We start from the raw sequence: 13,438 nt of genomic DNA, 5'->3' as shown, positions 1-13,438 counted from the left end.
ACCCAATCAACCCCCATCCCCATCACCCCCCATCCCCATCAACCCCCATCCCCATCACCCCCATCCCAATCATCCCCCATCCCCATCAACCCCATCCAATCATCCCCCATCCCATCATCCCCATCCCCATCACCCCCCTTCCCAATCATCCCTCGTCCCAATCATCCCCCCTCCCAATCACCCCCCATCCCCATCAACCCCCATCCCCATCATCCCCCATCCCCATCAACCCCCATCCCCATCACCCCCCATCCCCATCACCCCCCATCCCAATTATCCCCCGTCCCCATCATCCCCCGTCCCCATCATCCCCCATCCCCATCAACCCCCATCCCCATCACCCCCCATCCCCATCACCCCCATCCCAATCATCCCCATCCCCATCAACCCCCATCCCCATCACCCCCCATCCAATCACCCCCCATCCCCATCACCCCCCATCCCCATCACCCCCCATCGCCATCATCCCCCATCCCATCACCCCCCATCCCCATCACCCCCCTTCCCAATGCATCCCTCGTCCCAATCATCTCCCATCCCCATCACCCCCCATCCCCATCAACCCCCATCCCCATCACCCCCCATCCCCATCAACCCCCATCCCCATCACCCCCCAACCCAATCACCCCCCATCCCCATCACCCCCCATCCCCATCACCCCCCATCCCCATCATCCCTCGTCCCCATCACCCCCTGCTCCCCCTCCCTCGCATGGCACAGGTTGGGGACCCACAGGACAAACCGAGGCATGCTGCAGGTTTGGGGGTCCCTGACCCCCCCCCCCCACCCTCCAGCCATCGCACAGCGCCCCGGGGGTGGGCGGGGGTCCCGCTTACATTGATAGAGGGCCAGGACTGGGCGTGCTCAGCTCTGGCATAGGCAGCAGCCGTCCGGTCAGGGATGGGGAATCCGGCACAGAAGGAGGCACAGCGCACGGCCCCGGCCTCGGGGCTGGGAGGTCCGGGGTCCGCCCAGTCCTCCTCATCTGATGACTGCTTCTCAAAGCGCAGGTGCTCCTCGAAGGGCTCCCGGGCGCTCAGCGGCGCCCCCGCCCCCCCCAGGTACACCTCACCGTAGGGCCGGTGCTTGGGGAGCGTGGAAGCTTCGGGCTGCAGCCAGAGCGCGCGGCTCTGCTGATACGGGGCCACGTTGGTCACCTCCGAGTAGCTGCGACGGCCCTGGAAGCCGGCCTTGATGTGGCGGCTGGAGGGTTTGGCGTAGCCCAGCTCCATCCTCTCGCCGGGCAGGCGGTGCGGAGACGCCGACGCCGGGGATGGGCACGGAGGTGGGGCCGGGGAGCGGCGCTGCGGGGCGGGCGAGGGGCTGGAGGGGGGCACGGGCGAACGGCGCTGCTGGGCCGGAGACTGGCAGGGTCCCGGGGCGGGTGAACGGCGCTGCTGGGCTGGAGATTGGCACTGAGGGGCCGGTGAGCGCCGCTGCAGCGCCGGGGATTGGCATTGAGGGGCCGGAGGGCGGCCGGGAGCGGGCGAGGGGCACTGCGGGGCGGGCGAGCGGCGCTGCTGGGCTGGGGAATGGCACTGAGACAGAGGAGAATGGCGCTGACCTGCGGGGAGAAGGAGGGAGGGGGCACAGGAAATCCCCCCGTCAGGTGGGCAGCGTTCCTCCTGCTTGTGTTGGGTGGCACGGGGGGGGGGCTGGCAGGAGGGGCGGTTATGGGATGGAGCGATGGCCGCAGGACGGACGCCCATGGGCTGGCAGTCCCCAGGAGCGGGGCTCGCAGCAGGGATGCTGACAGGGTGGGCGCTCTCAGGACGGATGCTCACGGGACGGATGAAGCAGGAGCTCCGCACCAACCCCAGGGGGAAGGCAGCCAGCGCCCTCTGTTTCTTACAGCCCCATCACCCCAGGCTGCCCCCCTCCTTACCACCGTTGAGGCTCTTCTCCTGCAGCAGCGCACGCAGGATCTGGCTCTGCAGGGAGCTGAGGTTGCGCAGGCGGCACAGCTCCTCCGTCAGCTCCGTGTAGGCCAGCGCCAGGTTCACCCTGTGTCAAGGACAGAGTTGTCACACAGGACAATGCACGGCCCTCCTGGCACCACCACCAAACTCCCCCCAAACTTGGACTTTTGCACTCAAAAGGGAAAAGCTGTGGCCACGCGTTGCTGCCCCAGGTGCTGGGAGAAGCAGCAGCACGGACGCGGCGCTTCCCAACGGCTTCCCTAAAGGCCCTGCCAAAGTCATCAGATCTTCCTCAAGTTGGGTGTCGCTGTTAAAAAACAGATTCTCTGTGGTGATGTGAAGGGAGAACCCATCTCCTGTGGTACCCGCGGGGCTGTCAGGCTCGGTGAGCCCAGCAAGGTGACGTGAGCTGCTGTGACACCGCGGGCACCGGGAGCTGCTGTGCGTAACTGCAGCCGACAGGGCGCTGCCCTGTGCTGCTGGACTGTGAGGTTGTGTGGGGGAAAGAGAGAAGGGGAAAAGAAGGGGGAATGGAAAGGGAAGAAGAAGGGAAGACGAAGGGGAGAGGAAGGGAAGAGGAAAGGAAGTGAATTGGAAAGGGAGAGGAGAGGAGAGGAGAGGAGAGGAGAGGAGAGGAGAGGAGAGGAGAGGAGAGGAGAGGAGAGGAGAGGAGAGGAGAGGAGAGGAGAGGAGAGGAGAGGAGAGGAGAGGAGAGGAGAGGAGAGGAGAGGAGAGGAGAGGAGAGGAGAGGAGAGGAGAGGAAAAGGAAAAAAGCAGTAGGAGAAGGACAAGAAGAGCTCCCCAGCTGCCCCACTGGATCCCCATGTCACTCACGTCCCCAGTGGCCCCACGGCTCTGCTGGGTGTCACCGAGGGGACCACGCAGGACATATCCCACCCCACCTCACCCACACTTCATTCAGCACCACCAGCTGTGAGCCCCACATCCCCCCATACCCCATGGGCATCATGTGCTCCCCAAGGAGCACAGCTCCATCCTCCCAGCGTCAGCCCGTGCCTCAGTTTCCCCCCATAACACACTGAGATCCATCGGTGCCAGCACCACAAGCTGCAACCCACAGAGCCCCACACTGCACCGCACCCCACAGCGGGGTTGAGGGGGGAGGGAGGGGGCAGCTGAAGCCCCACTGCCAGATTTTGGCCGAGCGGAGCACCCCGGGGCCACCCCAGAGCCTCTGCAGCACAGGGAGGAAGCGTGAAAACCACAACGTTGGGGTGGAGGAGCGCACAGAGCGGGGCTGGGGGGGGTTGGGGGGGTGAGGAGCAGCCCCCAGCCCCACACCGACCCCACAGCAGGCGATGCGATGGGGTGGAGGCAGCGGGCGGCACAGTGGGTCCCTCCAGGAGCCAGGAGTTTTTGGATAGGGTTGGTGTAAAGCTTCCACCTCCCCCCAACACCCCCCCCCCCAAAAAAAAAATATCGCTGTTTCAGGATAAAAAGTGGCATTTGATACGTAACTGCAGATAAGACGTGAGAACAAAACAGCTGCTGAAAACTCAGCCGCCCACAGCCCCGAAAGTGTCGGGGAGCACCGCTGCTGGGCCAGGATCCTGTGGGGCTCCTGGCAGCACCAAAGTGCCCCTTTACCCCCCCTCCCCCAGGTCACCTTTGGGTCTCTCGTGAGCCCAGAGCGATGGCACAGCCTGGGGAGGGCTGGGGACAGCAGTGGGAGCACAGCGGGACGCCGTGGGGTGGCTGGGAGGGTAGGGATTGATGCACCCCCCCACTGCTCCCCTCTCGGTGTAAGCGCCCAACTTATGGGGGGAGGAACGGCTCGTTCAGAACAAAACCAGCACCTTCCAGCAGCTTCTCCCCTTGGTTCACCTCCAGTGGAAGCTCTGGGGGTCCCGTGGTGCACAGCCCAAGGCCCCCCAGCCCTACAAAGGAACAGGGGGCTGCAGAGGGAGCTGCCCGTGTCGCTTCCCCCCACGGTGCCATTGACACACGAGATGTCAACCACACTGCATCGTGCCCAACCACAGAGGGCCCCCCAGCATCAGTGCCAGCATTGGGGCTCCTCCCTGCAGCCCCCCTGCCCCCCAGTGCTGCAGCAGGAGTGGGGTACAGCCCCCTGCCCGAGCAACAAGCTTGTTGGGGAGGCTGTCCTCAATGTGGGACCTGTGGCTGCATGGGGGGCAGGGGGGGGGGAAAGTGGCCCTGCACCCAGAAAACAAGAGCCAGCCCTTAAATGAAAGCACAAACCACAGCTTATCTGCTATCTGCGTGTGGGCAGAGGGTGGGCAGGGGGAGAGCATGCAAAGGGCTGAAGGGGGAAGGGGGGGGCAGCCAGGCATGTGACTTCTGCCTCCCAACCCCTCCAGCACTCCAAGCTGCTCCTTGGGGTTCACCTTCCTGCATCACCCCAATGCCTACCAGGCTGGGGGTTTGCTCCCTGTGCCATGTGCAGGGGGTGACGTGGGGTGGCACAGCAAAACAGAGGGGCTGGGGGTGTCCTTGAGGTGCCACCGTGACCCTGTGCACCAAGGGAACCACGGGTTGGATTCCTGGAGATGCACCACAAGCCATAAAATCCCATTACAAGCCATAAAATCCCATTACAAGCCACAAAATCCTACCAAAAAGTGGCACGGGAGGGCAGGACACAGCCATGGTTTGCAGCATTGCCACTGTTGGAGATCTCAACCAGGACAGACCCTGCAACAACCCTTCCTCTCCCCCCGGGTGCTGCTCTATGCAATGGGATCCTGCAGCCCCAACTGAGGAAGAACCCTTCGGTTTGGTTTGGTTGGGAACAGCCAACGAGGGGCAAAACATGAGGGTAACAAGGAAAAAGCCACCAGTGCTCCCATCCACAGCAGCGCAGGCGCAGGGCTTCGCGGTGCCGCGCTGGGAGTTGGCACAAAAAGGCTTTCAGCCCCAAAAAGGAGCAGGTGGGGCAGCGGCCGTCGCCCCCACAACAAAAGGCAGCTCTGCCATAGGGGGGGGTGTGAGTCAAACCCCAACCCTGCTGCCCTTGCGGCTGCACTACAGAGGCAGGGTGACTCATCTGGAGAAAGAAAGAAAGAGAAGTCACCCGGAGATGGAAGGCGCACAGCGCCGAAAAGTGGAAAGGGGGCAGTTACCAAAAAGGGCCTTATTTACAAGAAAAGCTCCGGGGAGGACAAAGCACAGCGCTGGGGAAGGGGATCTGCCCTGGGAAAGGGGGTTGGTGTGGGGTGTGGGGCTGGTGGTGCCTCAGTTTCCCCATCCTGAGCAGAGAAGAGCTGATAAATGGAGCGTGGAGCTGTTGGAGGGGGGCTGTGCGCGGGGGGTCCGCAGGCAGAGCGGGGCTGAGCTTTGCAAACCTGAAGTGAATGAACGGGGAAGGCCTGCGGGTGCTCGGGGATGGAGGGGTGGAACTCAGTGCGGATCGGAGAGCAGAAACAGCAAAAGCATCCGTCGGGGCGAGAAAAAGGAAGGGGGGGGGGGGGGGAAAGAAATACGGCGCCTTCCCAGCCCGCGCCCTGAACGTCAGCTCCGATCTGTCCACAGCTCCGCGCTGCCCCACGCGCCCAGGGAGATGCGATGTGAGGTGCGGCCGAATCCGTCACAGCCCGGGGGGGGAACGGGAGCAAAGCCTTCCAACCCCCCCGCGTCCCAGCGCCCCGGGACGGCACAGCGAGAGCGCAGCCGGGGCCGCCAAGCGTGGGGCGCCGATGGGGCTCGGCGCGGTGCGGTGCTGCGCGGTGCTGCGTGGCAACGGCGCCCTCTGCGGGCAGTGGCGGCTCCCCGCACGGCGCAGAGCCCCGAAAGAGGAGGGGGAAAAAGGGAGGAGGGACGGCGCCCCCAGCCCTGCCCGTAAGGAGGTGATGGAGCAGAGGGTGTCCGCGTGGAGCGGTGCCGCACAGGGCATCCCATGAGCCCCCAGCCCATCCATCCCACCGCATCTCATGCCATTGCATTGCAACTCGGCCCAGACATTGCATCCCGTCTCACCACAGCTCATCCCATCCCCTCTGTCCCATCCCATCCATCCCATTCCGTCGCATGGCATCCCACCCTATCCATCCCATTACATCCCATCACTGTGCCCCATCTCATCCCATCCCACCCCATCTATCCCATCACAGCGCAACCCATCATAGCATCACATCCCATCCTATCATCCCATCCCGTTATATTCCATCCCATCCCACTGCATCCCACCCCAACATCTCATCCCACAACATTCCATTCCATCCCATCCCATCCATCCCATCCCATCCCATCCCATCCCATCCCATCCCATCCCATCACCTCACCCCATTATATTCCATCCCATCCATCCCATCCCATCCCATCCCATCCCATCCCATCACCTCACCCCATTATATTCCATCCCATCCATCCCATCCCATCCCATCCCATCCCATCACCTCACCCTATTATATTCCATCCCATCCATCCCATCCCATCCCATCCCATCCCATCCCATCCCATCCCATCCCATCACCTCACCCCATTATCTTCCATCCCATCCATCCCATCACATCCCATCACCTCACCCCATCATATTCCATCCCATCCCATCCCATCCCATCCCATCCCATCATCTCATCCCATCCCATCCCATCCCATCCCATCCCACCCCAACATCTCATCCCACAACATTCTATCCCATCCCATCCCATCCTATCCATCCCACCACATCCCACCACCTCACCCCATCATATTCCATCCCACCCCAGCACCCTGCACACACTTACTGGTCATCGCCCATTTTCTTCACCCAGGCCATGTCCCGCTCTGACTGCTCCTGGGGACGGGACGGGATGCACCATGAACTCCCACTCCCCCCTGACCCCCCATGGGGCTGCAGCCCACCACTCCCTACCTGCTGCCGGCTGTCCTGCAGGTGCTTCAGCTCCAGCTGCAGCCGCTCACACTCAGCCTTCAGGTGCTCCTCACGGTGCTGCGCACGCTGCGCCTCCTGCCGCGCTGCCTCCAGCTCAGCCTCCAGCCCACGGCTCGGCCACCCCCCCGGGCGCTCCAGCACTGCGGACACGGAGCGTTTCTCAGCCCCAAAGGCACAGAATGATGCTGGGGGAAGGGGGGAGTGGGGGGCAGCTCACCGTGGCTGAGGCCAGGGTTGGGGTGCAGGGAGAGAAAAGGCACCTCCTGGCCAGGCAGCGGGCCAACCCCAGGGAAAGGGTTGCTCTCGCGCTGCCGCAGCTGCTGCTCCAAGCTCCGGATGCGGCTCAGGTGCGTCTCCACCAGCGCCCGCTGCCGGGGGGGGGGACATAAGGGTGAGCCCCATCGCCCCCTGCCTCACCCTGACCCACATCAGCTGGAGGTGGGATGCTGTCCCCGGGGCAGGGCAGCACTGTGGGGTTTGCAGAGCATTGCTTGCCCTGCAGCGAACCCAAGCGCAGGGTGCTACAGTGGGGAGCTGGGAGGACCGTTGGGCACAGCAGGGATAAAAACCCCAACACAGCCCCAGAACCACATGGAAACCCCATCAGCCCCCAGCCCTGTGTCACTGCAGCCCCCATCCAAGCCACAGCAGTGTCACCAACAACCACTGCAGCTCGCTGGGACAGGAGTGGGTTTGTCAGCTGGGGAAGGGGACCCTGAAGCTCCATCGTGTCATCACAGTGCCATCCCCACGGTGCCATCCCCACAATGCCATCCCCACAGTGCCATCCCCACAATGCCATCCCCACAATGCCATCCCCACAGTGCCATCCCCACAATGCCATCCCCAAGATGCCATCCCCACAATGCCATCCCCACAATGCCATCCCCACAATGCCATCCCCACAATGCCATCCCCACAGTGCCATCCCCACGATGCCATCCCCACAATGCCATCCCCACAATGCCATCCCCACAGTGCCATCCCCACAATACCATCCCCACAATGCCATCCCCACAGTGCCATCCCCACAATGCCATCCCCACAATGCCATCCCCACAGTGCCATCCCCACAATGCCATCCCCACAGTGCCATCCCCACAATGCCATCCCCACAATGCCATCCCCACAATGCCATCCCCACAATACCATCCCCACAATGCCATCCCCACAGTGCCATCCCCACAATGCCATCCCCACAATGCCATCCCCACAATACCATCCCCACAATGCCATCCCCACAGTGCCATCCCCACAATGCCATCCCCACAATGCCATCCCCACAATACCATCCCCACAGTGCCATCCCCACAGTGCCATCCCCACAGTGCCATCCCCACAATACCATCCCCACAATGCCATCCCCACAGTGCCATCCCCACAATGCCATCCCCACAATGCCATCCCCACAATGCCATCCCCACAGTGCCATCCCCACAATGCCATCCCCACAATGCCATCCCCACAATGCCATCCCCACAATGCCATCCCCACAATGCCATCCCCACGATGCCCACCATCTCGCCCAGCTCTGACTCCAGGTCTGCCTTCTCCACACACAGCTTCTCATAGGCCTGGATCATCTCATCCAGCTGCTCCTCGCGCTCCTTGCTCTTCTCCAGCTGCAGGACAGGGCGGGGGGCTCAACACCCATCCGAGGAACCTCCAAAGCTCCCAGTACCCCCCCTCCCCCCCCCCCACGCACCTCGTGTTGGAACTGGTTGAGCTGCTGCTGCAGCGATGCCTTCTCACTCTTGAGCAGCGACGTCTCCTTGGCCTCATAGATGGAGAAGATGTGCTCCTCTCCGAACTCGCCGAGCAGCGGGCACTGCACAGAGCGTCAGCGGGACCCCGGCCCCAAAACCCCTCCCCAGCCTCACCCCAAAGCTCTCACCTTGACCTCATACATCTTCAGGCGCCGTTTGAGCGTGGAGTTCTCCCTCTCCAGCCCGCTCAGGCGGTTCTTGATGTCATCGTATGCAGTGATGAGGGCAAAATGGGACGCGGAGCACATCTCCCCCGACAGGTCGGTGTTGGGGCTGTCCAGCCAGTCTTCATCCGGCCCCAAAGCCTCTGGTGTCAGGATGCTGATGTCGTCCTCGAACATGGAGTCCATGGCACAGTGTGAGTTCTGCCTGGGGGACCCAGTGAGATGGGGGGGGGGAAGCAGCCCCACAGCCCTCCCAGGGCCACCGAGCAGCAAGGAGGGGACAGCAGCCGCATGCCACCCCACAATGAATGGGAACAGAGGGGTCCCAGCAGCCTGCAGAGCACCAGCATCATGGAGCTGGGGTGGCAGTGAGCATCCCGGAGGGGGGGGGACCGACCGTGGTGACTTTCCCAACGCCCCCCAAGGAGCTGAGTGCCAGAAATAGAGGCCGGCGCCGCCGACTCCCACCTCGCGACGCACGCGAGCTGCTTCCCACCCTCCCACACACACACACACGGAGCAGAGCTGCCCTATATACCAGCACGGGGATGGAGGACGTGTGCCCGCGGCTCACCCCAGTCCCGGCCTCATCCGGGAGCTGCGGCCACACAAATAATTCATGGCAGCAGGCAGGAACGGGAAGCGAGCGCTGCAGGGTGCGGCGGGGACAGCCTGAGGCCAAACCCGGCCATTGAGCCCCTCCCAGAGCTGGGGGGGGGACGACAGGGACACTGACTGCTCCACACCGCAGCTCCTGGGGTCGTGGGCTGCCTTGGGGGGGGGGGGGGAGGGGGCATCGTGCAGCCTCTGATGGGATGAGGGGCACGAAATGCAGACCAACCCCCGGCACTGCAGTCCCGCATCACCATCAGGGCTTTAAATCACCCCCCCCCCCAGATAGTGATGGAGGGACAGGGCTGCCCCCCTCCACCCCCCAGCTCAGGCATCGTCATTTCCCCGTGGGGAAACTGAGGCATGCACAAAAACGTGCAAAATTGCCTGGAGGCTCCCTCAAAGCGAGACCCCAGGAGGGCTGCATGGTGGTGCCAAGGTTCCCATTGGGGTGCTGAGCCCCCTGCCTGGCCCTCCTGTGACTCAGTTTCCCCCAGGCCCCCCCCCCAAATCACCACTTGCCTTGCAGTGGGCCCCGTGAGCGGGGCGAGGTGATGCAGGCTGGGCAGGGCTGCGGCACAAGTGCCAGGGCTCAGGTGAGGGTGGGGGGCAGCGGGGGCTCAGCAGGAGGCAGCACAGCAGGCATTGGGTTCTGGGGATCACAGAGGGAGTTTGTGGGGTTCCACGCTGCTGTTGCTGCCCCCTTATTCCCGGTGGTCAGCCCTTCTGGAAAGAGATGGAAATTGGGGCTGTGGGAGGGGGGACGGGACAACGGGGGAATGGGGGAATGGCAGAATGGGGATGGGGATGAGGGATTAGGGATGGGGGAATGGGGGTGGGAACGGAGATGGGAAGGGGGGAACAGGGAATGGGGATGGGACAATGCTGGGCAGCGGGGCCCAGCGCCCATCTCTGCCCACTGCACTGGGGCTGGAGGCTCCACGGCTCCAAGTCAACACGAAGGGGGCGTGCAGAAGGGGGTTGTGAACGGACATGCAAATGGGCATGCAAAGCAACGTACAAATGGGAGTGCACAAAGCGGCATGCAAATGGGCGTGCAAGGCACACGGCAGCGTGCGCCCCGCTCCCGCCGGCGGTGCTCCGGAGGGCCCCGGTGCAGCACGGGGAGCACGGCGGGGCACGAGGCTGCGGGGCACACGTGCGTGCACACGAGGCCGCGGGAGGCCCGGAGACCCCCAAAGCCCCCCGCCCTGATGCTGCCCCGGACCCTTCCCCCCGCTTCCCCCCCTCTCCCCCCTCCCGTCCACCGCGGCCTCGGGGAGCGCGCACGGCACCGGGGCGGGGGGGGAAGGGGGGGGGGCTGGAACGGGGCCCGGGATGGGCCGGGAGAGGCGGGGATGGAGACGGGGACAAAGGCGCAGAGGGGCCGAGATGAGCAGCGCCGGGGACAAAGCGGGGCCGGGGGTGGGGAGGCGGGCGAGGATGGCGGCGGGGATGGAAAAGGGGCCGGAACGGGAGGGGGCCGGGCCGGGGGAGGGACGGCAACGGGAACGGCAACGGTAAAGGCAGCAGGAACGGGCCGGAGGAGGCCGGGAGCCGCCGGGCAGAGGGGGGAGCCCGGTTCCCCTCCCGCATCGCCCGCCCCCGGCCCAGGGCCCGCACTCACCGGCGCTGCGCGGCGACGCACGGGATGCGCTGCACCGGGATGCGCTGCGCTGCACCGGGATGCGCTGCGCTGCGGCGCCCGCCGGGCTGCGGCTCCTTCCGTTCCTTTCCCTTCCCCCCGGCCCCGGTGTCGGTCCCGCCCCGGTCCCCGCCGCCCCCGCCGCAGCCCCGGCCCCGACCGCCGTTTCTTCCGCTCCGGAGACACCGCGAAACCACGTGGGCGCCGGGCGGCCGCCAGCGCCCTCCCCCCGGGCCGCGCCGGTACCGCCCCGACCCGAGTCCGTCCGTCCGTCCGTCCGGCTCCGCTGAGGGCCGCCCCCCGACGCCGACCCCCAGCGGGGCAGCGCCCCACGCAGCCCGGTGGGAGCGGAGCCGGGCGGCCCCTCGGGGGGCTCCTCTCCATCCCCGTCCGCACGGGGCGGTGGGGCCGAGAGCTGAGCCGAGCCGCAGCCGTGCGCGGTGGGGGGCGGGGAGAACATTTTATTCCCTGAATTGTTCTCTCGGAGCCGCTTCCATTACGGAAATACGGATGATTTTTGTGGTGGTGGTTTGTTGGTTGTTGGTTTATTTTTTTCTTTCACCCCACGTTGCTGCTCGTGGTTTATTAACAGATGCTCTGCGTTCGGCTGCGGGGCGATGGGGGGAGCGGGGGGCAACAGCAGCCCGGCGGTCAGAGAGACAGGGAGCAGCTGGAGAGAGATGGCATTGCACGGACAGCACTGCATGGACAGACAGACAGCATTGCACGGACAGACAGCACTGCACAGACAGAGCCCCGGCACTGCATGGACGGCACTGCACTGACAGACACACAGCACTGCGTGGACAGAGCTGTGGCACTGCACGGACAGACAGCACTGCATGGACAGACAGCATTGCATGGACAGACAGACAGCACTGCATGGACAGACAGCACTGCACGGACAGACAGCACTGCATGGACAGACAGCATTGCACGGACAGACAGCACTGCATGGACAGACAGCATTGCATGGACAGACAGCACTGCACAGACAGAGCCCTGGCACTGCCCCCAAAGACACGCGCATCCCCATTGAGGCTTCATCCCATGACCCCAGGTGGGAGATGGAGCCCAGGAGCTGCATCCCAGCTCATGACTTGGTTGACTTCACTCCCGTTCAGGTGCTTGCAGCGGAGGAAAGATGGAGATGTCAGCACAGAGCGATCCCCATCGCCACCATCTGCTGCAGCTCATGCCGGGCTGAGGGAGAGGCGTTGATGCGAGGACAGCGTGGAGTTCAGGCTGAGCGTGCAGCTCCGGCCCCACAGGGAGCACCTGGCATAGGCAGCGCTGCAGGTCCGGCCCCACACCCCGATGCAGACCCCCAGGCTATGTATAGAGCAGCTGCATCATCGCTGGGATGGCGACGTGCCGGAGCGGCGGTGATTCAGCAGACGTCACTCGGAGTTTGGCTGCCGGCGCAGGAGGGGAGCTGCTGGCACACGGCCGGACCCCCGCCCTGCAGCAGAGGGTCTTGGGGGGGGTGACGGAGCAAGAGCCTCACGGCTGAAGGCAGATCTGAGCACGGTGCTGGGCACTTCAGAGCCAACAACATCGGGGCTGGGAGCTGCTTGGAGGATGGAGCACGGCCAAGAGAAGAGGGACCGGCGGCGGGCACGGAGCAAAGGGGCAGCGGGGGCACAGGGCCGGGCTGCGCCACAAACGGGGCCTGGAAAAAATGCCGAGCATCAGCTCTGGCTCTTGCTCACGCTCGCAGATTGCTGCAAAGCGCTTTGAAGTGCAAATTCAGGTTTTCCATCAGGTCGGAAGTTCATTTTGACGCAAAGAAAAACAGCGCGTCCTCACCCGTGTGCGCGCAGAGGAGGGAGGTGGGGGCTGCAGGGGCCTCCAACCCCACCTGGGCGCTGGGATGGGGCTGAGCAGCCGCCTCTCCCCTCGCTTTCTGCTCGCTCGCACCACGCCAGCGCAGGAACATGAAGCTGGATTTACGCTGTCAGCCGCAGCCACGCTGGGAGAAGTGCTATTTTGAGCAGTGAGGTTAGGCCAGTGCAGATGCATCCTCGCGCACAGAACCTAATCGCCCTGCCGCGCGGCCGCTGACAGCGGAAAGCCGCAGATCGTTTTCCACTCGGTTGATCTGTGCCGGCTGCAGAGCGGCCCTGGCGTGGAAGCAGAGCATGGAGCTCCGTCTGCTCTGCTCAGCACAGAGCTGGGATCGGAGCCTCGCTGGTGTCCCCGTGGAAGTGATGTCCGAGGGAGGCTCAGGAGCTGCACTGGATGGTTCCGAGCCGCCGTAGCTCCAGCTGTAAGATGCATCCATGCATGCAGCAAGCCGCTGCAGCACTGAGAAAGGCAGCGCTGGGTCTCCATCGGTGCAGCTCCGTAGCGTCCGTGCTGCCTCCGGTGGGGGCAGGCGAGGGGTGACGCCCTCACAGCGCCTTGGGAAGACACCACAGCCCTCCATTGCCCTCGCAGATCCACCCCTGCTCAGCACTGGGTGCCCACAGCTGTTT

General features: G+C 64.3%; 1 protein-coding gene across 1 annotated transcript in view; it reads right to left on the bottom strand.

Moving 5' to 3' along the window:
* The window catches only part of TBKBP1 (TBK1 binding protein 1), a gene marked incomplete at both ends in the record, with an annotated part of 9,346 nt that extends 456 nt beyond the window's left edge, over positions 1-8,890 (bottom strand). Inside the window, 8 exons of the mRNA XM_079547316.1 lie at positions 837-1,564; positions 1,886-2,004; positions 6,626-6,675; positions 6,754-6,914; positions 6,992-7,142; positions 8,292-8,396; positions 8,480-8,602; positions 8,669-8,890. Of these exons, the coding sequence (XP_079403442.1) occupies positions 837-1,564; positions 1,886-2,004; positions 6,626-6,675; positions 6,754-6,914; positions 6,992-7,142; positions 8,292-8,396; positions 8,480-8,602; positions 8,669-8,890 (1,659 nt within the window). The remainder of the gene's footprint in view (positions 1-836; positions 1,565-1,885; positions 2,005-6,625; positions 6,676-6,753; positions 6,915-6,991; positions 7,143-8,291; positions 8,397-8,479; positions 8,603-8,668) is intronic.
* Between the last annotated feature and the right edge of the window lie 4,548 nt (positions 8,891-13,438).

This window comes from Tetrao urogallus (genome assembly GCF_951394365.1).
Source record: "Tetrao urogallus genome assembly, chromosome: 26".
Taxonomy (NCBI): Eukaryota; Metazoa; Chordata; class Aves; order Galliformes; family Phasianidae; genus Tetrao; species Tetrao urogallus.
This window is presented reverse-complemented; position numbering and strand designations above follow the sequence as displayed.